The 24,884-nt window shown below is 37.1% G+C and overlaps 1 protein-coding gene and 1 long non-coding RNA gene across 3 annotated transcripts in view; one reads left to right on the top strand and one right to left on the bottom strand.

Annotated features, from left to right (window-relative positions):
• Positions 1-1,256: 1,256 nt before the first annotated feature.
• Positions 1,257-24,884, top strand: part of LOC130467995 (uncharacterized) — a 71,007-nt gene continuing 47,379 nt past the window's right edge. Inside the window, exons 1-3 of the long non-coding RNA XR_008928211.1 lie at positions 1,257-1,523; positions 1,631-1,916; positions 2,421-2,484. This is a non-coding gene — a long non-coding RNA (uncharacterized lncRNA). The remainder of the gene's footprint in view (positions 1,524-1,630; positions 1,917-2,420; positions 2,485-24,884) is intronic.
• Positions 7,063-21,856, bottom strand: LOC110790243 (uncharacterized). Of its 2 annotated transcripts, none has more exons than XM_056837260.1 (11): positions 21,561-21,856; positions 15,010-15,210; positions 14,669-14,916; positions 14,480-14,567; positions 14,213-14,383; positions 13,898-14,016; positions 13,522-13,788; positions 11,323-13,403; positions 11,158-11,248; positions 10,238-10,318; positions 7,063-7,303 (listed from the first exon to the last, which is right to left on the bottom strand). In XM_056837260.1, the coding sequence occupies exons 1-11, from the start codon at positions 21,727-21,729 to the stop codon at positions 7,235-7,237; spliced, it is 3,585 nt and encodes a 1,194-aa protein (XP_056693238.1). In that variant the 5' UTR covers positions 21,730-21,856; the 3' UTR covers positions 7,063-7,234. The 2 variants fall into 2 exon arrangements, with proteins under 2 accessions (XP_056693238.1, XP_056693240.1); XM_056837262.1 differs by lacking the exon at positions 21,561-21,856 and adding an exon at positions 18,286-21,554.

Here is a 24,884-nt window from a genome sequence, read left to right as displayed (position 1 = left end):
ATGAGGTTTTGTAAAAAGGAAAAGTTGACCATAAGGAGTTTTTGTAGATCCTGCTAAGATTCAAGCTGTGAGTGAGTGACCTATTCCTAGAACGTGTCCGATATTTGAAGTTTTCTAAGCCTAGATGACTATTATGGGAGGTTGTGAAAGACTTTTCGAAGAAAGCAAAACCAGTGACCAACTTGTTGAAAAAGGAATCGAAATTCAAGTGGAGTGAGAAATGTGAGAAGCTTTCCAGAGTTCAAAAGAACGTTTGACTTCCGCACTCGTTGTCGTGTTAGTTGAAACCTTATGAGGCTAATTAACCTACTCATGACCTATAGCTAGCTGCTATTATGTTCGCTTTGAGGTTTAGAGACATTACCTTTAAGGGAAAACATTTGAGATCCTTACCGACCATAAAAGTCTGAAATTTGGGAAAAAGGTCCAGTTGAATCTTGGGACGACATTGAAATGAGTATTTCTTTCCACCCTGCAACCGATAGACAGACTTAGATTACTACAAAATATATGTTGAGATTCTGTGATATTGACTTTAAGGGTAATTGGGAAGACCAACTAGAGTGATTGAATTTCTTGCAACAATAGTTACTATGTGAGCTTTAAGATGGAACCTGTTGAGGCATTGTGTGGAAAGAAGTGTAGAAATCCCACTTGCTACGATTTTAGTGGAAATATAGCTTTGGGGGCATGATTCGTTGAAGTAGAAATATCCAAAGTCATTCCCTGGGATGAGTTACGAGGGCGTAACTCATTTTCTTTTAGGGGGGTAGAATGCGATAGGAATTCGCGCTTTTTACCTATTTTTATGGTATTTTTATGCATTTCATGCTTATTTTTAGCAACCTTTACATGTTGATGCAAGTAAATAGATTCTCCGCATAAGAAAATTGTGTCCTTGAGTATAACAAGTAACTCTTATTTGGCAAAAGAATGCACAAGAGTGGCACAAAGTACTTCTACAATAAGAATAAGTTGAAAAGTTTGGAAAGATATGTGATTTTCGTGTCAAGTTTCGGGACGAAACTTCTTTTAAGAGGGGTAGATTGTAATCCCCCGTAATTTTATACATTTCATTTATATAGTTTAACGTATATTTAATATATTTAAATAAGAATTTATGAATTTTGGAAATAAATATATAATTAACGTATATCTATTTATTACATTTTAATATTTTCAACGATTTACGAAATCGAAAATGATTTTAGAATTTTAAGTTGAAAAGAATTTGAATTACGAAAATTGATTGAATTTAGAAAATGATCCCTATTCAGTTTTGGATTCGAATCATAAAAGCTAAATCTTAATTCTAAGCCACTTGGAAAAGCCCAAACAATAAAACCCAAAACTCAATCTTTCCCTTTTTCCTACTTCACGTAAAAAAAAAAAACAAAACTCAAAACCAAAACCCTTGCAAAACTCACGTGAACTCTCAAAGCCTCAAGATCTTGCTTCTCTTCACGTCACTGCCGTCATTGTTGCTTCCCAGCCGCCGGAGCACCGCCGTGTTCTCGCCGCCGGTAATACTTCCTCCTCTCCCCTCTCGTCGTTCTCCTCCCTTTTGTTTCTTGTGTTCATTTTCTCACTTCCTCAACTCGCCGCTTCTGTTTGCTTGAACCAACGACAGCCGCCGCGGCCCAGCCGCGACCTTCAAACCAGCTCCACCGTCGCTTCTCCTACCACCACCATCCTTGTTGTGTTGTGCCGCCCTCCTGCTGCAGCGCCACTGCACTGGCCGTCGGCTTCTTCTTCTTTTTCGTTTCTCTTTGCTTGCTCCTCTCGCACGCACCACCACTAGCACGCGCCGCCCAGGCTTCTCTCGACCACCTGCGCCGCCGTCGCGCTGCCTCCGCGACCACCTGTTCATGCTGTCGTGCAGTCCGCCGCCGGCCAGCTCCTTATCTCCCTCTTTGGTTAATCCTTAAACCTTAAAGCTAATTAATGTTTTAATTATACTTTATCACTTTAATTCATGTTTTGGTTGAATAAGTTTATGATTTTTATGATTTAGTTACGAATTTCAGATTTTAATATTTGTTTAATTAATAATTTAATTTTCAGATTATATAATTGGTTTGAAACGAGAATTTGAATTAATTTTAAGGTTTTAATATTTTAAGTTCATGGTAGGATGATTATAAGTTATTAAATTATTATTTTTATGATTTTAGACATGTTGAATATATTTTGGAGTAGTTTTAAATCACCTTATATTGCTGGAAATTTGTAAAGGGCATGTTTATTGAAGTTTATGATAATTGGTGATCATTAGTGTAGTAATCACTATGCTAGGAGGTTTAGTAGCTAAGTATTGACATTGGGGAATGTTCTAATTATGTTTAGGAAGGGTTTGAAACTCCCTAATGTTGCTGAAAATTCAATGTGAATTGATATGAGTTTATATTGGTTGTTGTTAGGTGGAGAATTCTCCGTAGGCGACTTTTGAATTATTAAAGTGGTCTCGCAGTTTGTTTACACAAGGTACGTACATACCTGTGTGCTTGGAATGTGTGCTAATTGTTGAAACCATGTTGAATTGTTGATGAACTTGGTTATGTTGATATCGTTGATGAATTTAGTCAGGTTGAATATTGCATGTTTAATACTGTTGGTTAGACATACTGAACCTATATTGCATTTTGAGGATTATAGCATGTTAGTATGGATGATTGATACAAACATGTTTGATTGGGAACACTAGATTACTTTGTATATAATTCAGATCAGTGGATTGTTGTTCCCTTTTAGCTTTTCACTACTTTATGAGGGCCGAGGACCTCATTTAGTAAGTTGAAACCTTATACCCATATACAGGGTTGATCAGTATTAAAGGAAGGATTGGAGTTAATTGGAATGAGTCTTGTTTGATGCCTTTGTGATCACTTACTTAATTCCAAGATAAAAACAGTTGTAAATAAATGTGGATTGTATGCCTTATGTGATTGTTGAGTCATAACAGGGTGTCAATTTGTAAATCATGTAAAGTGAAACTGAGTAGCAATAGCTTTAGACTGTGCACGTCTAAAGTGACGGACAAACAGGAGTTGGGGTTCATGGTGGTAGCCCATGGCCTTTAATTCGGACCGGATTGATCACCGTGTCCTATTTTTATTCAAACGTTCCTCGATATCGCAGGTCACTGAGGTTACGGAGTCGCGCCCGTACCTCGTCTTCCTTAGTGAAGCCTCTAGCTAGAAAACTCGGTCCATTGTCTATTTCAACTAAAATAATATTATTGTTATTAAAGTCCAGTCTAGCCTAGTCTAGTTAAGTATGGTCGTCAAATTATCATGTTTTGTCTGCCCTTGTTTATGTTCATTAGTATCATGTTAGGGTTGTTCGTTAATAGTATCATGTTAGGATTATTATTGTTTTAGTATGTAGTACTCAGTTTTGCTGATTACGTGCTTTGTTTGTGCATGTTGATCATGGCTATGCCTTATTGATCCTGTGATGACCCAATCTTGGTGAGCAGTCTCTAGGGATCAATAAGCATCGTCCATTACAGGTTTGAAGGTGATGCATCATGGGGTTCGGGATTGAAGAGCTGTGTAGTTATTAAATTGTTTTGTTTTAAGTTTGATGTTGAATTTGTTTGGCCTGTTTTAAAGAGACTCGAACTTTGTTTTAATTAATTACGTTGACTTTGTTTTGTCGGTTGGTTTTGGATTTTATTCCGTAGTTGACTTATTTAAATTATTAAAGTTAGTTATTATGTTTTCCGCTGCAAAATTCTGAATAAGCCGATACGTTTTCACACGGGCGATAATGCCTTGATAATTCTCTACGTTTTATATAAAAAGGTTATTTTAGAAAAGAGGGAATTGTCGGGGTGTTAAAAAGGTTACGTTTTCACTGCTCTAATTTGCGCGAAAATCCCTAGCCTAATTTGTTTCCCAATTAGAAATTGAAATTTGAATTTAGTGAGGAGGATGAAGATGATGATAGTGAAGATGGTGAAAGCAGTGAAGTAGGAAAGGGAGAGAGAAAAGAAAAAGAAATGGGTGGGTTAATGGGTTAATGGGTGGGTTAATGGGGAATTAGGTGGGTAATTAGGGATTAGGAGGGTTAATTAGGGATTATGTAGGTAATTAGATCGTAATTGGTTGATTATGAGGATGATGACGTCATGGAAGGGTACTTGGGGTATTAAGTCATTCGTGGGGGTATTTTATGAATTATTGAAACTTGATGGGCGTTTTGTGAATTATGGCAAAACTCGGGGGTATTTCATGAAATTTCCGTAAAAAGAATCACTCCTATATTTGTAGATATGCACGCATGTCAGCAAATGGCTTAGAAACGTAGTTCCTAGGCTAAAAGTATACTTAATAAAGAGAAGGAAAAATTGATATTATCGCTCTCAATTATGGCCGATTCACATTAAAATGTCTCAACTTTTGATTATCTTTGAGTGGTCTCAACTATAGAGAGTCCTTTTAAAAAATGGTCCAATCCCTTAGTTAAATTAAGTGTTATATAACTTAATTAAGACTCATATGTCTCATGCAATAATCATATTTTTATTGGTTAAATGAAGTTAGAGTAATAGTATGATATGCTTAAATCAACTTAATTAATTAACAGTTTAATTAAGTTAAAGGACCATTCTGGGAAAACAAACCTCAAAGTTGAGACCACTTTAGGATAATCAAAAGTGGGGACCTTTTAAAGAGAAGTGACCATACTTGGGACTATCAGTGTCGATTTTTCCTAATTAATTTGGTGGAGCGTTAAACCCCGCCCCATTAATACTCATCCGCCCTATTAAATGTCACAACTACCCCTTCCTATATTTACCCCTTCGCGTTTTACCTCTCACCTTACTTTTACTCACCATCTTACCTTCAATCTTACCACCCACCTTCAACCCTCCAACATTCCGACGGCCACCACTCCGGCCATACCTTCGACGACCCAAATTCCGGGCATCCACCACTCCGACGAGGGAAATTTCCGGCGACGCAAATCTCCGGCGAAAAAATACGTCGAAATTCTTACATGTACGAGTCATTCGGGGGAACATCCACGTCATCCTAAGAGGTAATTTTTTTTGTCCGGTAAAACTTACAGAGGCTTCTTCAGTTTGAGCTTCCACCATGGTAGAGACTTCTGCAGTTTAAGCTCGTACAATAGTAGGAGCTCAAACTGCAAAGTCTCCACCATGGTGGAAGCTCAAAATGAAAAAGTCTCCATATTAATTCAATTTTAATTATTGTTGAACTTGAAACAACTATTCCGGAAAATATTAGGTAGGCATTTTCGTTTTAAGCTCGCACCATGGTGGAGACTTCTGTTGTTTGAGCTTATACCATGGTGGAAGCTTAAAACAAAGAAGTCTCTACCGTGGTAGGAGCTTCAAACATAGAAGTCTTCATGCAAAAAATGTAATAGAATATTTTTATTTAATTAGTGTAAAATATATTAATAAATTAATCAAATAAATATATTAAAATAATTAATAAATTAATCAAAATAAATAACTAATATCAATTACAAATTCAATCGAATAAAAGTAAATAAAATTCTATGTAAAAAAATTAGTTTGACTTTTTCGTTTTGAGCTTCTCCTATGGCAGAGACTTCTTCATTTTAAACTTTTGCCATAGTAGAAGCTTAAACAATAGAAGTCTCCACCATGGTGCGGAATTAAAATGAAAAAGTCTAATTAATTTATTTCCGGAATAATTATTTCAATTCAACACTTAATTACCAAAACTATTTCGTATTTATTCACTAATTAAATAAAAAACTAGAATTATATTTTTTTTTTAGCAAATTGAGACTTCTACGTTTTAAGCTATAGACTTATCCCTTTACCTATGAATGACTTACCAGATGAACCTTGTTAAGGTTTTTCAAATAATGGGGAATTTACTTTTAAATCTGCGACTTGACTTGCACATCATTTTTCTTCTACTTCTAAATGGGAATTCTCTTGAATTGGGAAGCTAGACATTGCTCCAAAACTCAAAATATTTGTGTGGCAATTACTTCATAAAGGACTTCCTACCACACTCAATTTGGCTTACCGTAATATTGACATTCCTAATGTTTGTCCCCTATGTGTTAATCAAGTGGAATCACAAGATCATTTATTTTTGCAGTGTCCAATCACTAAAAAATATTGGGATGCTAATACAGTTGTCCGATGGGTGGGAAATCGTGTTCATGACTACTATTCTTGCTCTTTTAGCAACCTTCGTTGTAATTAATTTTAACCTTCCTGCTAAAATGATTATTAATTCACTTAGGAGTATTTGGAAGACCCGTAATAACCTTATTTTTAGACAAACTCTTGTTTCTTCTACGACTACTTATACTCGTGCTTTAAAATTGTTTAAGGAATGGGAAATTCGTACTTGTTTTGATTCGTTGGATAATTGTACTCCTAGTACTTATACTCCTCATGATCCTAAAACTACCCGTGTTGCATGATCACCCCCGACCCCTAGTTCTGTTAAAATTAATTTTGACGGTTTTGTTCGCAACAACTCAGGATCATCCGGTGTTGTAATTAGAGATAATCTGGGTAACAATATCATTAGTCGTACTTACAATCTTGGCAAATTGTCTTCGTTTCTTGCATAAGAAATTGCTATCCCCAACAGCCTGTTGCTAACTATGGAGCATAATATTCGTCATATTTTCATTGAAGGTGATAACTTATTAATTATTAATCTTTTGCAGGATAAATCAAATTGTCCCTGAAAGATTCATTTGCTAATGGATGATATCAAGTTGTTATCTCACTTTGAAAAAGTTGATTCTCGTCATGTGTATCGGAAAGCCAATCGAGCGGCGGATTATGTTACATACTTAGGTCATTAAGTTCAGGACACATCAAAATATTGACCCTTACGTAGAGTCATAGACAACAAGTTTTATTACTTTGTTTATTTAGATAAGTTAGGTTGCGGTCTTAGGAGAAGACTTGTCTAACTTCCGTATAACTTTCGCATTTAGAAAAAGAAAAAATGTATCGAGATAGAATGAAATAAAGGTTATGTTTGTAAGACATACAAAAAGGAAAAGGGCGTAATTTTTGAGAGATAAATATGTAATCCAATAATCCGGAGACACTGGAATCGACTAAATATTGTGAGGGAATGTAGTGTCAAAGAAAGTCAACTATTTTAAACGTGGAGTAGAAAAGTACTTAGCACATTGTACATTCTTAGTTTTCAAAGAGGGCGAATTAACAACAAAGATTTAAGCCCACAAACAAATCCTAATTGATGTTATCAGGTTGAGTGTTTGTGTACTTAGTGCAGTCGAAAGGTCCAATCGTCCGTTTCACCTAAAATCAACACAAAAAAAGTGTAAGAATAGTTTCAAAGGTCCTTGTAAAATAAAATCAATCATCTTTAGTCTAAAGGATGCACCACTAAGGTATAATCAACCTGTAAGAAGAAGAGGAAATATAAAAAGAGTAGATTCTAAAAATGTTTAAGCCTTTCTTAAAACAGCCATTGTGGCTTTTTCGAGTTGAACTGTTGAAGTATCCAAGCATGACTTCTCTTGATTTTGTTCATAATCGTCAAATGGTTAATAGTGACAATAAGTTGCAAAAGAGCTTAAGGAGGTGGAAGATTCAATTGGTTAATCCCATGGAAGGAGATAAGTGTTCTTAAATTCTATTCTCCGCAATTTAACCCATGCAGCAAGGAGGTTTCGAGTTATTCAGAGTCTTATGAGGTATGTACAGGTCAATCTTGAAAGAAATAAAGGATAAACTGGAAATGGGCAGAAATTACTAAAAATACTAATCCTGACAAGGACAAAATTCCAGGGATCAAAATCTCTAGAAATGGTCTTCAACCATGACTCTTTACATTGTGGGTAAGCTCCAACATTGTTGCCATAAACAGATATATTGCTGAATGCACAATTGTATTTGTAAGATTAAGGCTACTTTGTAACACATTTATCACCCGAGGCTAGCAGGATGAAATCTTATATGCTGGATCACGTGCTTTCTATAGGAAACTGGCTATTGCTAATTCTTGGACCTTGAACTTCTACTTCCACTGAATATAATTAAGCGAGCTATTCCCCTCTGGTTGTACTGTCAATTGGAGCACCAACTCATTCAGTAGAAATGGAAGCCTCCTAGGAGAACCTTTGTACGCTGATACATACACTTTCACTTCAAGTTTTATTTCTCTAGAATTTTGATTAAGATGGATGTTACCAAACCACTTCTTAAGCCTATCCTACATTCCTGTTAGAAGATCTTAATGGCCAGATATTGGTTCTAAAATTCAATTACCATTTTGGTAATGAGGTTACTAGTATTTCTAAATGTAACATTTAGCGGTTGAAGGTATGCATGGATATTAATGGTTTGAAGAACTTAAAAAAAAAAAAAAAAAGACAAAAAAAGAAGAAACTGAAGCATTTTCCTAGCTATTCATCATGTACGAAGTATATGCTATTGCAATTCTAGAAATTAGAGTGAAGCAACATAAAAATTAAAAACTTAAGAAAATATTTGGCAGATCACGAATTGGGGAAGTCCTCTATGTAGTATACTGCCATCTATGATTTTCATTATAATTAAAGACAGGAAAGGCTTATGGGAGGAGCTGAAGAAAATAGCTACTATGGTACATCAGGTTCGGCTGGAGATTTCAACTCCTTATTGTATCATGAAGATAGGATCAATGAAGCTCCTGACACCTTGTACAACTAAAAGACTTTTGGGTAACTGTGGACACAATTGGCCTTATCAGGATCAAGAGTTGGGATTTTTACTCTTCTTGGTATAAAAAAAGGTAATAAAGATGATAGAATTTCAAATCAAATAGACAGGGAACTGAGTAAATTTTCAATGGACCCAAGTTTCTGACGTGGAGATGGATTATTTCAGTTCATCGATATCAGACAGTTTTATCTTTTATCTGTATGGGTAGGGGTAGACCATTCAGGTTACTAAATGACATTGGAGACAACTCTCGGTTTGAAAAGGTGTGTCTTCTCAGTGGAATAAGCATAGAAAGGACACCACAAATTAGAGAAACTGAAGTTTGACAAAAGTGTTTTGATATACTTTGCATAGAGAACAATTTTCAGGAATCGTAGAGAGAATAGATTAGGCAAGATTTCAGCTTTAGTCCAACTTTGGTCAAATACAATTACTGTTTAAAGAGGGATTGTGTTGACGGATTGTGGGAATGACTCAAAGTGGAGGAATATGCTTCAAGTTGAAGGGGTTCAGTGGTTGGCCCTAGGTGACTCCATCCATCAAATTTTCTTTGATGCGGTTAAAAGGGTGTCAGTCGAAGTATTTCTTATAAAATGCTCAAGCCTCAAGGTGTTAAGCTTACTTATACACAAGATGTTAGAAGTGAAATTATTTTATTCTATACGTAACTCACTAGTCCTTTGGTAGCCATTTTGCCAATTATTGAGCTGCCAATCATGAGAAATGATCCCAGACGAAGTGCGGTAGCTTCTCAAATTTTGTGCCAGGGTGGCAGGATGTTACATAAGCGGAAATATAGATGCAAAGGCAGCAAAGCAGGCTCGGTTTGGTTTGGCGGAAAACATTTTAGTAAAAATGATTTCCCATGGGAAACATTTTCAAAATTGTTTTCCTTTGTTTGGTTACTTACAAAAAGTTAATAGAAAAGGGGAAAAAGAAGTAGATAGATGAGAATTGATGGGAAGAGAGGAGAGAAGAGAGAGGTAAGAAGGAAAAGTGGAAGAGTGGAAGAGTAATTTCCCTTCCTTTCAAATGGAAATGAACTTTGAGATAATTATTGGAAAATTGTTTTACAACCCCTGCCATAACAAACAACGGAATATGATTGAAAATGGGAAAATCAATTTCCAGGAAGACGTTTTACACCAAACCAAACACTCCCTTAATGATTTCAACTCATTAAGGTACAGTTTAAGAGTAATATGATTGAAAACACTCTACCAATGCATGCTTTTAAGGTACAGTTTCATTAGGGTGAGATAGCTACATCTGTTTTCAATTCTTTGATCAATCTGCTACAGGATGAAAATGAACCAAGTAGTAAAGAATAGAAACGTTATGCAAGCATTGGTAGAGTAGTACACTGAGAAATTAGAACGCAGATGAGGCCAAGCACCATGTCGGACACCTACTCATTATATTGCCAATGACTTGACATACCATGATAGTGGCATGATGTAATAAAAAAACACCAAACGTCATATATTTGCATGGTAAATAAAGAGGCATCAATCAGGAGACTCATACCGGAGACCATGGACTAGGTTCATGTACTGACTTGTCTGGAGGTGAATGTTTTACAGCACCAGTCTTCAACGTCAAAATTTCCTGCCACAATGAAGCAGCATATGATTCAGGATAACATGGAAAAAATTTGAGAGAGAGTTGAAGATGGATCAAGTGTCCCCTTGCAGAGACAAACAGAAAAGTAGAAAACAAGGACCTTCTCGTTGTTGTTTCACATATAATATACTTTCTGTTTAGAAATACAACTGAACTCCAGAGCATATAAAGGACCTGGGGAAGCCTATGTTGTACTCCTGGTATGTTAAATATTTTCTAACAATCCTGCTATTTACAAATTTATAGGAATTTACAGAAAAAGTTAAAACTTGTCGTGTTTGAACTGATCAACCCGCAAAAAATATAGTTTTGGGACAAGCCACATTTTGTTCCAAACAGCCTGAATACCCCGATCTACGTTGGGTTTCCAAAATTGTCAACAAAGAAAAAGAGAGCAAAAACATAAATATTTTTAAACCCCCAAACATGTACCAGCACGAGAAAGAGCAATGTAAAAAAAGTAGGAAGAAGAAGGAAAAAGGGTTCAAAACAAATACATATATATAAAGAAGGTTTAACCGAAAAGTTAACCATGATACTAAATTAAACCACACGGGTACTTTGGTGTATTTTATACGTGGAAGATTCCCTATCTGGAATCTCGAAATGACAAGATAGTTATTGATTAAAACTACTAGCTATAAATACATGTTACAGAAACTGTGACAGCTAAATGAAATTTTTCGAAAAAACTGCAATGAATACGTAAATCGTGGAAGACGAATGTGTAACCGTATCACTGGTCGGCGGTCGCCATGACTGACAAATCTCCCATGCCTGATATAACTTATTTCCAGGTCTAAATTTACAAAAGAATGGTTTACCTCTCCAGCAGATTCAATAGCAGCAAGCCACTCATCTGAGAATGGAACAACATTTGGTGGTGGTCTCGTCATTTTTTTATCATCTGTCCTCCTGAACATTGGACCAGTCAGTTGTGGTTCTGGAAATAAAAATGTACAAGGCGTCAAAAACTCTATGATACTTACTCTGCATCCTCGGCATCTATATTATTGTATGCACTTTCATCAATCAAACTATCAACATATTGGGAAACTTTCATCCTAGCTTCTCTTGGTGAGAGATGGCACCCAGGTTCTCCAGGTTCAATGCACTCTTCAAGAGTTTCTCTCATCAAAACAGCTTTAGGTGATATTTCATGTTTATTAACCGGACATAAAGATTCTTCTGGAACAGGAATGGTTACAGAAATTGCAACCTGATCCTTGCTTCTCATCACAGATGTTTGAAATCCTCGATGAGTAGTTTGAAGAGTAGAATCATCGCCATCATTGGAGAGACAGCTATGCAAATCAATTTGTTCCTTAACTTCCTCCGTGCTGTTGTTCACATGACTTATTGTGAAAGAACTGTCCAGTGGCAATATACTGTAATGCGAATCTGCCTCATTACTCTGGAGCATCATTTCCTTGACAAGCAATATATTATTCGAGACCTGCTGCTTGTCAGCTACAGAGCTTGTGTTTTTAGTAATTTCTGTGCATTGATTATAGGCTGTTGAAGCACCAAGAACAGAAGCACAGTTACCAGATATTTTATGTCTGACGAACTGGGATTGTCCTTCACCTAGATTCGAATTGTACAAATGATCAACAGGAACTCCATTCAACAATTCTGGTAAAGATGAAGCACAATGACTAGACATCTTCAACACGTCCAAGTTAACAGAAAAACTGTCTTTGGTATCATGAATGGAGTTTGTGGAGTTTCTTTGCTGCATATCACCATCCTCAATAGCTTTGTCTTGAACTTCTGAACTTTCACTGAGCTTCATGGTTGACAACATTTTATCAAATATTACTTCATCTTGTTCACAGTCTGTAAGCTTGTATTTTGACCCACCTGCTACACTGCAATTTGCACTGCAGCTTCCTGTTACCCCATCACTGTAAATTGTATCCTGACCAGCCATGACACCATTTGTGCAAACTGGAACAGCAGAGTCATCCACATCACATTTTCTTAAAGACTTTCCGTTGGCAACAAAATTTATTTCATCAACCTGCTCCTTCATGCTTCTTTGACTGTTGTTCTGATCTACACCACAGCTATTGCTTTCACCAGAAGTTCTATTATCGTCAATAATGCTGCTTGATGGGATGCAATCAGGGGCAAACATCAAATTGTTGCGAGGGCTACTTGATTTAGTTTGTAACTCAAGTATAGCATCATTATCCATGACTGTTAAGTTATATTCCACCTCTTCAAAATGTTCTGATTGAACTTCTGCATTTGACTCACAGGATTCATCCAACATACTTCGATTAGCAGTTATGTATTCTGGGAAGAGAATACTGGCTGTGTAGCTAGGTTCCTCAAGTTCTACACCACAGCTATTGCTTTCACCAGAAGTTCTATTATTGTCAATAATGCTGCTTGATGGGATGCAATCAGGGGCCAACATCAAATTGTTGCGAGGGCTACTTGATTTAGTTTGTAGTTCAAGTATAGCATCATTATTCATGACTGTTAAGTTATATTCCACCTCTTCAAAATGTTCTGATTGAACTTCTGCATTTGACTCACAGGATTCATCCAACATACTTCGTTTAGCAGTTATGTATTCTGGGAAGAGAATACTGGCTTTGTAGCTAGGTTCCTCAAGTTCTACATCAGAGCATATTAATTTGTTATCCTTACAATCCTTTTCTTCAACCTTCAAAGAAACTGGGACCTGATCTTGAGATTGATTTTCAAATCTATCAAGATTATCATGTCTAAATTTTGTGTTCTTTGTTGCTTCAGGATTCATGTCTTCTACTGGAACTCGGACTTCAAATGCCTGCTGATTGCATTTTTCTTGTATCTTGTTCGAATGTACTTTAGGGGTAACACTTGATGAGGTTGAGCATTCCTCTGTCTTCTGTGAGCACAACCCTTTGTGTCCCTTTACATCGACATTTAGGGCCCCATGTAATAGTTGTATAGGCTTTAAATCCTGGTTATGATCTGCAACTTCAGAATTCCTTGAAGTTGAGATACTAGGCTTGAGGAGGTCAGGTTGCATACAAGTAACCTGTGATACAGTATTTGAAACAGGTGTCTTGGTCTGCATTGGATTTATTGCAAAGTCAGTTGCATGAAGATTCGGGAGCACTTTTTTTTTTTTTTTTTTTTGTAAAAGTCTACCTTAAACAGAAAATGCATTCTAGGAACCTTTCTCATACCTCACTAAAGAATCTAAAGGATGGTGACGGCATCCGTAAACCTGATAGTTTTAATCCTTGACCTTGAACAATATTCCTGTTAAGACCAGCATTATCAAAGTGAACATGGGATAAGGCTTTAGTGCTGCGTGTCTCATTAATGGACATGACATCTGCCCCATCACTCAAACGACCCTGACTTGAACTGTTTTCTGAAAATTTGCTCCCTTTGGTGGTGTTTAGATCTCTGTGGCTCATCAGTGAATGCCTCTGCAAAGCTGAGTTAGCCTATTAAGAAGAAATGTGCTCAATTATTAATTGTCAATCTGATAATTTATGAATATCAGTACTACCCAAAAAGTTATCTGTACAAAACTATTACACATCAGATTCTCACCACGTTTCCCAAATCAGTAGAAGACTTGTTAGATTTAGGTACTGACTCAACCCTTGGTTTTGCAGCATCGGAAGCATGATTGGTTTTTGATGATAATTTTGAGCTTAGGCTTTTTCGTGCTGACGAATGAGAAGAGAGACTGTTAAAATTTTGTAGAATTTGAAGTATAAATTATCAAAATGAACAAAACGAAAACGGTGGCCTGTTGTAGCTTAAACAAAACTGAAAAATTCAGTCCTTCACGCAGATGTAGAGATAGAATTCAAAAACAAGTACTATGACAAAACTAAATGTGCAGAGTGAAAGTTAATAAACCTGGTTGAGGAATCCCAGTACCCTTAAATCTCTGTCCACTAGCTGCACTTGCACCATGCATAGTTGTAACAGAAGGCACAGAGGGGTTCTTATTTGAAACCGGAACTTTAGGGATTTTTGAGTTTCTTGTTGAAATTTGTTTAGTTCCTGTTATTGAAAGCCTCTTCTGAGTAATAAATTAGTTAAGGACTACTATCCTCACACCTGTAACCAGTGTAACATACGAAATAATACAAACATTGGCTCTCATAACAAAACAAGGATATGAAACAGAAGCCACTGGAGAAGAACAAACTTCTCCTTTACATACAGCCTTCTTAAGACCGTGGGCAGAAGGGGGAACCTTTCGTGCGGACTGTAGATAACACAATAAAAAATAAAAAAAACTGCGTTAGGATGCAATCTAGCATAAGTAGATAAAAAATAATGCGGAAGAATGGAAGATTAGAGACTGACTTTGGAGACTGGAGCTAGACAACCGCCACTTATGGAATCCCGTTTCATACTTGACTTACAGGTAGCATTTCTTTTATTGGGGTAACCAGATGGCAATTCTTTGAACAGATTTTCTTCAATAGTTTCTAGATTAGCTGAACCAGAGTTCACAGGCAATGAGTCTCTTCCTTGTTCATCTATGACAGAAAGACCATCTCTGTCACCTATGGTTCCGCCAATCAAAGATAGCTCTGTATCATCAAGGACACCTGAAAGAAAGCCAGATCAATTCAATTGCCCAACATTACTCTCTTCTAAAGGTACTAAAAACAAACAACCTTCAAGGCAAATCCAAAGATTACCTTCTTCGGTGAAAAAAGCCCTGTCCCAAGCCAAGCTTTTCCTCAAATTGTATCCCCCAACCTTTTTGCTCCTCTTCATTTTTTGTGTTTCAACACTAAGATTAGGCACTCCTAACTTGCTGTCATTGTTACTGAAATTTTCTGTCCTGCTGTAAGTTGAAACGCTCCCATGTACCTGAATTCCTGTGTTACTAATAGCTCCTGCAATTAAGATACAATGAGGCGAATATATAAATATTAAGGGACACTACTGTCTTTTTCATACTGCTGCTTCTGCTGTCCTAGATGATTAATGCTGAGCTGTTACTCCTCTTTATTTCCTTCCGTTATTTAGTAATCAGTGTAATAATGAGAGTTTGTCTATTCCATGTGACAGTTGTATAAATGCATCACACATAGTATTGTGCAAGGTAATGAGAATGCTGCAATCTTCCTCTCTCTCTTTTCTCTGCCTAACCTAATCCCTCCTTGCAACATCATATTATATCAGTCTTCATGGTATCAGAGCCACCGTTGCAACATCGAGGTTGATTACACATTTTTACTCAAAAACACAAACAGCATTTCTAACACACACACACAAAACAACAAATTTGTTGATATCTAGAAAGATATCTATAAACTTCTTTGAATCAGTAAAGATATCATCTTTCAATCCTGTTTCCAGATATTTTTTAAACCCTCAAACTCATATCCTTACATTCAGAAAGTTATTGCAAACATGGCAGCTAATACAGCAAGCCCACTGTATTTGCACCCTTCTGATGGATCTTATTCCATTACAGTTGATAAGTTGACTTGAGCTGCGGATTATAGATCTTGGAGAAGGTCTATGGAGATAGCCCTTTACATCAAGAGAAATATTGGCTTTGTACTAGGAACAGTTCTGAGGAGTTCATACACTGAAGATGCATAAAAAACCGAACAGTGGGATACATGCAACTCTATGGTAATTTCTTGGATTCATGCTAGCTTATCCCGATACTATTAAAAACTCTGTTTATACATAAACAAAACTAGAGAAACATGGGTGCAGTTGGAAAAACGTCTTTCTATGTCTGATAAGTTCTAGGAAATACAAGCTTAATAGGGATCTGTATAACCTTAAACAGAATAATGCTCCTATTAATGTTTATTGTACTGAAATGCAAAGTTTGTGGGAAGACTTGGATGCAATGAATGTGTTACCTACTGACTGAATCTAATGCTGAGGTTATAAGTTTTCTGAATACAACAACTTCAAAGTATCAAGAGGAACATAGACTGTCACAAATCTTGAATGGTCTAGATGACTGTTTTGGTCCTCAAAGGAGCCAACTGATGATGTTGACACCTCTGCCAACAATCGAGTCAGCTTTCTCGATGTTGCAGCAAGAGAAAAGTCAAAGAGAAGTCTTTCTTTCACCTAGGCAAGACCATGATCTGACTGCAATGTATAGTAAGAATACAGGCAACAGTGATTAAAACATGTAGTGTTCTGCTTGCGGCATGAAGGGACTCATACCCAGAGTAGATGTAGGACTGTGGTAGCATACCCTATGCGGCACTCGAGACACAAACCTCCAGAAATTTTCCTAAGCAAGATGGACCCAAAGAGGAACACCACAAAACCAAAATACAACAGCACACCTAGAATGGCTGTTGTAGCTCAACCCTCTTGGACTAGTGGAAGTTCATCTCTAAGTACTCAACTGTTTGGACAGTTTTTGAAAATCTTACCTCCTACCTCTCAAATAGATAAGAGTTTCTCAGGCATGGTTACATGTTGTAATGCTACTAGTGTAACGGGTGAACGGATTCTTGACTCTGGAGCATCTGATCACATGACAGCATATCTCCAAAACCTCTCAAAAGCAACTCCTACTCCATCTAATCTCAAAAATCAATCTCCCTATGGGAGCCACAACTGTCACTTTTCATGTGGGATATGTGAATCTTCACAATTCCTTATCTCTCTCCGATGTGCTCTATGTGCCAAATTCAGGCATAATTTGTTGTCAATTAATAAACTGGTTAAGGATACCAAATGTGAAGTGTAATTCAATTCTAATTACTTTCTCATCAGGGACTCTATAACCAGAATGATCAAGGGAGTAGGAAAGGCCAAGAATGGGCTCTACTACTTGATCAATGTGCCATTTGAAGACATGGCATCCATTTCTTCACCAACTGCAAACCATTCTTCTATCTCTATCTCCTCTGAACCTAGTTCCACTTCTTTCACTTGTCTGGCTGCAGAAAGTAAATCTAAAACCTCAAAAGCTTTACCATTTGCCATTTGGCATCATAGACTAGGACATGCTTCCCTAGGAAAACTCAAACAAATAGAATGCGTGAGAAAGTCCATTACAGATAACAGTCAAGAGTAGACCTGTCAAACGGGTCGGTCGGGTCGAGTTGTAAAAAATTATTTCCGGGTTCGGGTTAGATCGGGTCGGTCACTTTCGGGTTCGGGTTTACAAATGCTTGTTCAAGACCCAGAACTTTCGGGTTCGGGTCGACCCAACGGGTTGAGAGATTTTAAAACGCGCATTATATTTTCATTAATTTAGGTGATAAATATACAAAATATGGGCACAAATTAACAAATTTTCCTACACAAGTTTATATTTAGTCAAATTCAACCATAAAATGGCGTATAATTCAAATTAAAATCATATTACACACAATAATAGTAAAAACAGCGTGTTTATTATGCTTAAATTTTCTCATAATCGCATTTATTACTATAAATACAACGATTTTCAATCGGTCGGGTCCAAAACGGGTTCGGTCGGGTTTTGACCCATTACTTTTCGGGTTGCTCGGGTTCGGATAAAATCGGGTTACGGGTCACAAAATCTTGTTCAGGACCCAGTATTTTCGGGTCGGATTCGGGTCGGTTTTCGGGTCGGGTTGATTTTTGACAGGTCTAGTCAAGAGTGTGTGACCCAAAGAAAAAAGTCGCGGATGTTGTCGCGATCTCGGAAACGGTAGCGTCGGCGCGGAAACTGCTTGTAACGGATAAATAGAACGGATCGCTGCTAACGCGGTGTGAATTTTGTCTAAAAAATCACATTAACATGTTGTTTAAGCCTGCTAATACTTATAAGTTTCAAAAAATATACTTTCAACACAATATAACCAAACCTATCACAATATGAGTGGGTAACATATTTTGTGAACATAATCACTCAAAACATCGTGTTAACACATATTAATTACTAAAATATATTTGGCCAATTTGTACAAAAAAACGGTGTTACAGGGAAAAAACATTATAAAGCGGCGAGTTACCGTAACGTAATGGATGACGCGGGGAGAAAGGTATGATTATTATCCCACCGTAATGTAACGGAGTTTTGCGGAACCACAAATCCAATATCTGTGACAACATAACGGTCGTGTTTCAATTTCATGGGGTGACCTGTCTCTAGCAAAACAAACCAAGCTTCCTTACACTATCAACGAATCTCATGCTTCCACTCCTTTTGACTCATACAAATGGATATCTGGGGACCATTTAGAGAATATACAAGGGGAAACTACAGGTATTTTCTCACAATTGTAGATGACTACTCAAGAAGCACATAGATTTACTTGTTACAACAGAAATCAGAATCATTGAAAACCTTGGAAACTTTCTACAACTATGCTCAGACTCATTTCAGCATTTCAGCAGTAAAATAAAGTTCCTAAGGTCAGAAAATGCTTTAGAATTTCATGATGGATATTGACAACAATTCTTCGTTAAACTGGCAATCATACATTAGACTTCTTGTGTTGACCGACCACAATGCAAGAGTGGAAAAGAAACACAGACACATCCTAAAGAATGCAAGGGCTTTGAGATTTCAGGCTGGATTGGTTGAAATATTGGGGTGTGTGTCATGATTGTTGTACACATTATTAATAGGCTTCCCTCTCCTTTTTTAAACAACAAAACTCCTTTTGAAAGTTATTTAAATCAGTTCCTGAATATAGGCATTTGAAGGTCTTTGGTTGTCTTGCTTTTGCTACCAATCCTATCCTGCATCATCAGAAGTTTAAACTTAGAGGAGTCCCCTGTGTGTTCGTGGGATATCATGCAACTCATAAAGGATACAGGCTCCTAAACTAATAGATATGACACTTTGTATCTAGACATGTTGTCTTTCATGAAAGCATATTCCTCTTTCAAATGCGGCATATAAAACACTACATGCACCCTTTACCTATTTCCCTTCCTAACACAAAAAATCCATCTCCTTTCTCCTTTGATGATCTCTTTGATCCCGAAACTGAAATAGAGCCTATCATGACCAATGCCACACAAAATACAACTGATCCTATTCTTACTTCTCATCCTATCCCTTTACTTGATTCTACCTTTCACACATCCAAACAACAACAATGGGACACAACTCCAGACCATCCAACCCACCTAGTTGGATAAAATATTATGTTGTTCCTAAACAAAAGAAAGACAAGTGGATTTACAAGACAAAGCAGACATTGAGAGACATATGGCCTGAGTGGTAGTTCTAGGTTGTGACCAACAATATGGAATAGATTACGGAATAGGCACATGTGACATGGAAATCAAGAAATTGAATCAGTTGTTATCCTCTCAATTCAAGATGAAAGACCTAGGTCCTCTAAGGTACTTTCTAGGTCTTGAAATCGACAAAAAGTTTGATGGAATATTTGTTTCACAAAGGAAATACACCATTGATCTCCTGAAAGACTATGGCATGCTTGATGTGAAACCCCTGAAGTTGCCAATGGACACCCACATCAAGCTTGCACTTGATAAAAGTGATCTTTTGCCAAATCTCGTTCTTTATCAGCAATTTCTAGGCAAACTCATATATCTCACAATCACAAGGCATGATATTTCTTTTTCAGTCCAATTGCTAAACCAATTCATGCACTGTCCTACCACTGCTCATATGTAAGCAGCTATGAGACTACTAAGATGTCTGGCTAGCACATTTATCTATGGTATTCTCTTGGCTTCCTCCTCAAAAACTCACCTAAAAAGTCCTAGAACTAGAAGGTCAACTGCAGGGTACTGTATTCTCTTAGGTGACTCGCTTATATCCTGGAAAGCCAAGAAACAATCAGTTTTTGATAGAAGCTCTACTGAAGCAGAATACAGGGAAATAGCCTTGACTGCTTGTGAAGTGACATGGTTGCACACTCTTCTCAAAGACACATGGGTATAGCTCACCCAACTCCAATGCTACTGAAATGTGATAAACAAGTTGCCTTAGCCATTGCAACAAATCTCGTCCTCATGTTGAGAGAGATTGTCACTACGTTCGAGACATGGTAAAATCTGAAACTCTAATCCCTCAACACGTTCCCTCTAAGGATACTACCTGTGCAACAACAAAATGATCTACTACTCAAGTTGGGAGTTCAATTTCCTCACTCTCAGCTTCAAGGGGATATTAAGAGACACTAGTGTCATTTTCATACTTTTGCTTCTCCTGTCTTAGATGATTAATGTTGAGTTGTTATTCCTCTTTGTTTCTGTTATTTAGTAATCAGTGTAATAATGAGAGTTTGTCTTATTCCATTTGACAGTTATACAAATGCAGCACACATAGTATTCTGCAAGGCAATGAGAATGTTGCAGCCTTCCTCTCTCTCTTTTCTCTATCTAACCCAATTCCTCCTTGCAACATCATATTAAATCAGTCTTCAATAAATCAACCCACACCCTTTCAAATTTTAATGATTTCATTTTCATACAATTCATAAGCATTCACAGCCGTCATAGTGACAAACTTATTATACTAACATAAAATGATTAACTCTTTACCAAAAGATACTTCATAATATGAATACTATGCATTCTATCAGCAATAGCATACATCATTTTCTATAAAATGAAATTTAAGTCTAACTAGACTGATGTAGATCAGCAAGAGAATATTAAATCATCTATCTCGCGTATGTTATACACAACTAACACAAATTTCCAAAACCGAAATGGTTTATGTGACCGATCTAATCACTTCATATATGATATTCTTTGTATCAATTTTCTACGCGCATGAGAAACGCAAATATGAAGAATTTCCCAAACCAAAATGGTCAATGTGATCAATCTAAAATGTACAAGGCTCTTTTACATATACACCAAGATAAGTGAATTCTATGTTCTTTATTTCCTTGAAAAGATGTCTAAACCATCCTCATTAATACAAGGGACAGAACAATTTAGATGCACAAAAAAGAAATGTGGTTCGAAACCAAGTTTGAACGAAACACATTGACCTAAGAAGTCGTCCTTAAAAGGCTATGTTACCGGAACTCTTTATTTCCCTTGGCACACACAGAACACTAAACATTACACTTTAATCAGGCAAAAACATACATATTTCTAAAGTGGAGCTAAGTTTCTAAACAATGTACATAGTATCAAGCATCAAAATAAGTAGAAAGTATAATACATCAATGGCAGCCCGAAATCACAATCATAATCAATATTAATTCACACAAATGGAAGATATAATAATTAAAACATAAACCTAATTGTAACATAAAAATGTAATTGGCGTAATTAAGAACGAAAACTCAACTGTTGGGTGTGGAGGAGAGATGGAGAGGAGAAGAAGAAATGGTATGAGATTTGGGGATTTGGAGATGGAGAGGTGACAAAGCGAAAGTGAAGTCGTTGACTGGAAATTGTTGAAGAAGAGAATCTTCTACGCTTGAGATTTCGATCAGTGAGAGATCGTCGGAGTTCATGGTTTCTCACGGCGGACGAAGTGTGGCCGGTGGGTAATGGGCGTTGCCGTGGGTTGGAGAATTTAATTTGAATGGGCATTGCGTGGGAAAATGATTTCGTTTTCTTTTGATTTCTCAAGCACAAGTTTATGTCTATGCACTATTACTCTATTAGGAAATCTTTCCAATATAGGAAGAGTATCATACTAGTGGATTAAGTGGTGTGCACTGCACGCACCGATTATTACATAATCAGTACTCCCTCCGTCCCTTAATACTCGCACCGGTTTGACCGGTGCGGAGTTTGAATTGACTTATTAATTTAATGAGTGTTTGTTGATAGTGGGGTATTTTTTTAATATAGTTAGTGGGAAATGTGTAAAGGGTGGGGAGTGGTGAGTGAGGGGTGTTGATTTTTAAATGATTTTTTGTAGGGAATACAGGTGTAGGTGGGGTAGTAGGTAAGTGTGAGAAATAATATAATATTGGTAAAAGATTTCCATTTATAGAAGCGGTGCAAGTATTAAGGGACGGCCCGAAAAGGAAAGCGGTGCAAGTATTAAGGGACGGAGGGTGTAATTAATAAATTTTGAACATACTAATTTAATCGTATAATATACATTTTTTGTCCTACTACCTACGTATTACATGTATTTATATGCTTTATAACATGTGTTTATATGAGCGATTTCTGTCAATATTGCACAAAGATACAATAATTCCCAAAATACGTTACTTTCTATGTTAATTCCCATCATACCGTCCACGTCAGCAAGGGAGAGAGAAAGTTTTTTTCCGGTTCACCACTGAACCGCTATCTGATATAGCGGTTTGGTTTTAAACTAAACCGCTATCTCAGATTACGGTTTAATGACATAAACCGCAATCTGAGATGGCGATTTAGTTTAAAACCAAACCGCTATCTCAGATAGCGGTTCAGTATGTATCATGCACCAAGCCATTCTGATTCCAGTGTCCAGCCAGGAAATGGGCTGAAGTCTTCCTGCCAAATAGTAAACCTGCAAACAACTCCAAGATCTCCAACAACCTCTATAATCCAACTCCAACAACCTCCACAAAGCATACCACCCAACCAAACCATAACACTTAGGCAACAAAATAGAATAGTGCAAACAAAAAAATTCCAAAATAAAATTTCCAATCATTCCAAAATTTCGATCAATCGTTCCAAAAATCGTTCAAATAATGACACATGAGTTTCTGAAAGTACCAAAAGTTCCAATACTAGCAAAAAGAACAAAAAATTACACAAAAGTTTCTAATGTAGCTCAAATCTAAGATCTACGTTGTTTCTTTGCATGCTCGGACGATGAAAATGAGGACTCGTCCTCCTCGGCAATTGGCTCGGGACGATGACTATCACAGCAATCCTTTTGTCGCCGGTAAGTGAGAAGCTGCAAAGGAGGAGATGAAATAAATGTGATGTTGGCGGAGATGCAGTACGAACAGGAGGAGGAGGAGGAGTAAGTGGTGGAGGGCGTGGAGAAGGTGGTGGTGGAGGGCGTAGAGGAGTAAGTGGTGGAGGGCGTAGTGGAGTAAGTGGTGGAGGACGTGGAGAAGGTGGTGTTGGAGGGTGTAGAGGAGGAGTAAGTGGTGGAGGGTGTGCACGTGGTGGTCGAAAACCACGGCCTCGAGAAACGTACATATGAGGTGGAGGAGGTGTCGGGTGTACACTGAGACGAGGCTAAATCATATTGTTGAAGGATATGGTCTTGCCCCACTCTTGATAAGGTGTCAATGCAAGAGGAACTCAAATTGCGTAACATATCAAGAGTGAGAGGAAGGGCCAAACTGGGAGGTAGCTCTAGCGCAGAATCCACAGCTCGAGTGCATCTTGAGGCAAGATCAGCAAATGCATGTGACTACAAAAAAGAATGTGAAACAATAATTAGACTTCAACATTAGTTATGAATATAAACTTTATACATGAAAATGGAACAAGGATTAATTTACCAAAATAATATCAGAGGAAGACGGCTGATAATGAGTGGTGGGGGGTGATCGTGTAACAGGAGTAATGAGGAGTCTGGTGATGCTACAATACCAATCCATATACTCCTTCATCCTCTCACGATGACCGGCAAAAGGGGTGCCTTGAACAATCCGACTCTCACGATCACGCCACTCCTCTACATATTTGCGATGCATCTCTTCAAACTTCTTGTTTTTACGCCGTCGATCCACATTATGAAGATCAACACTCGTGTCACACGCAACGGGAACTGACTGTTCCAATCCAAACTAACGCATCACTCGATTTGGGTAGTGGTACTCAACAATGTCAAAGCAAATCAACGGTACAACTGGCGCCATATATCTCTATCACATTTACAAATCTCGGGTAGTAAACCAAGTACCGTCTCTGAATATGGCTGCCAAGTCATCTACAATAAGTAAAAAGTGAGTATTTAGGCTATTTTAGGTGAATTTAAGCCTTTTTAAGCTATATTAGGTGAATTTAAGCTATTTTAGGTAAACTTAAGCCTTTTTAGGCTATATTAGGTGAATTGAAACTATTTAAGGCTATTTTAAGTGAATTTAGGCCATTATATGCCATTTTAGGTGAATTTAAGCTATTTTAGCCTATTTTAGGTGAATTTAAGCTATTCTAGACTATGTTAGGTAAATTTAAGCTATTTTAGGTGTATTTAGGCTGTATTTGGTGGATTTAGGCTAATTAAGGTGAATGTAGGCTATTTAAGGCCATTTTGGGTGGATTTAGGCTATTTAAGGTGAATTTAAGCTATTTAAGGCTATTTTATGTGAAATGAAGCTATTTAAGGCGATTTTAGGTGAATTTAGGCCATTATATGCCATTTAAGGTGAATGTAGGCTATTTTAGGTGAAATGAAGCCATTATATGCCATTTAAGGTGAATGTAGGTTATTTAAAGCTATTTAAGGTGAATTTAGGCCATTTAAGGTGAATGTAGGCAATTTAAGGTGTAATTAGCCCATTTCATGCTATTGTAGTTGAATTTAGACGATTTTTGGTGAATTTGAGGCAATTTTTGGTGAATTAAAGGAATTGAACAGAGTTGTTTATGTTAAATTGTTTTTCACTGAACTTGGGTGGATTACATGTCTGTTGACTTGATGGTTCTTCATTACAAATGCGTAGAACCACTATTGAAGCAAGAAAGACTAGATCACAAA

This window comes from Spinacia oleracea, chromosome 2 (assembly GCF_020520425.1).
Source record: "Spinacia oleracea cultivar Varoflay chromosome 2, BTI_SOV_V1, whole genome shotgun sequence".
In the NCBI taxonomy this organism is placed as follows: Eukaryota; Viridiplantae; Streptophyta; class Magnoliopsida; order Caryophyllales; family Amaranthaceae; genus Spinacia; species Spinacia oleracea.
Note: the sequence above shows the minus strand (reverse complement) of the source record. Positions and strands in the feature narration are given on the sequence as shown.

What these genes read in the sequence shown, in the direction of transcription:
- LOC110790243 (XM_056837260.1), bottom strand. Translation starts at nt 21,729, where the DNA reads ATGAACTCCGACGATCTCTCACTGATCGAAATCTCAAGCGTAGAAGAT. An exon ending in TACTGGGATTCCTCAACCAG is followed by an intron (nt 14,017 to 14,212) that starts GTTTATTAACTT and finishes CTCATTCGTCAG; the next exon opens with CACGAAAAAGCCTAAGCTCA. An exon ending in CTACTGATTTGGGAAACGTG is followed by an intron (nt 13,789 to 13,897) that starts GTGAGAATCTGA and finishes TCTTCTTAATAG; the next exon opens with GCTAACTCAGCTTTGCAGAG.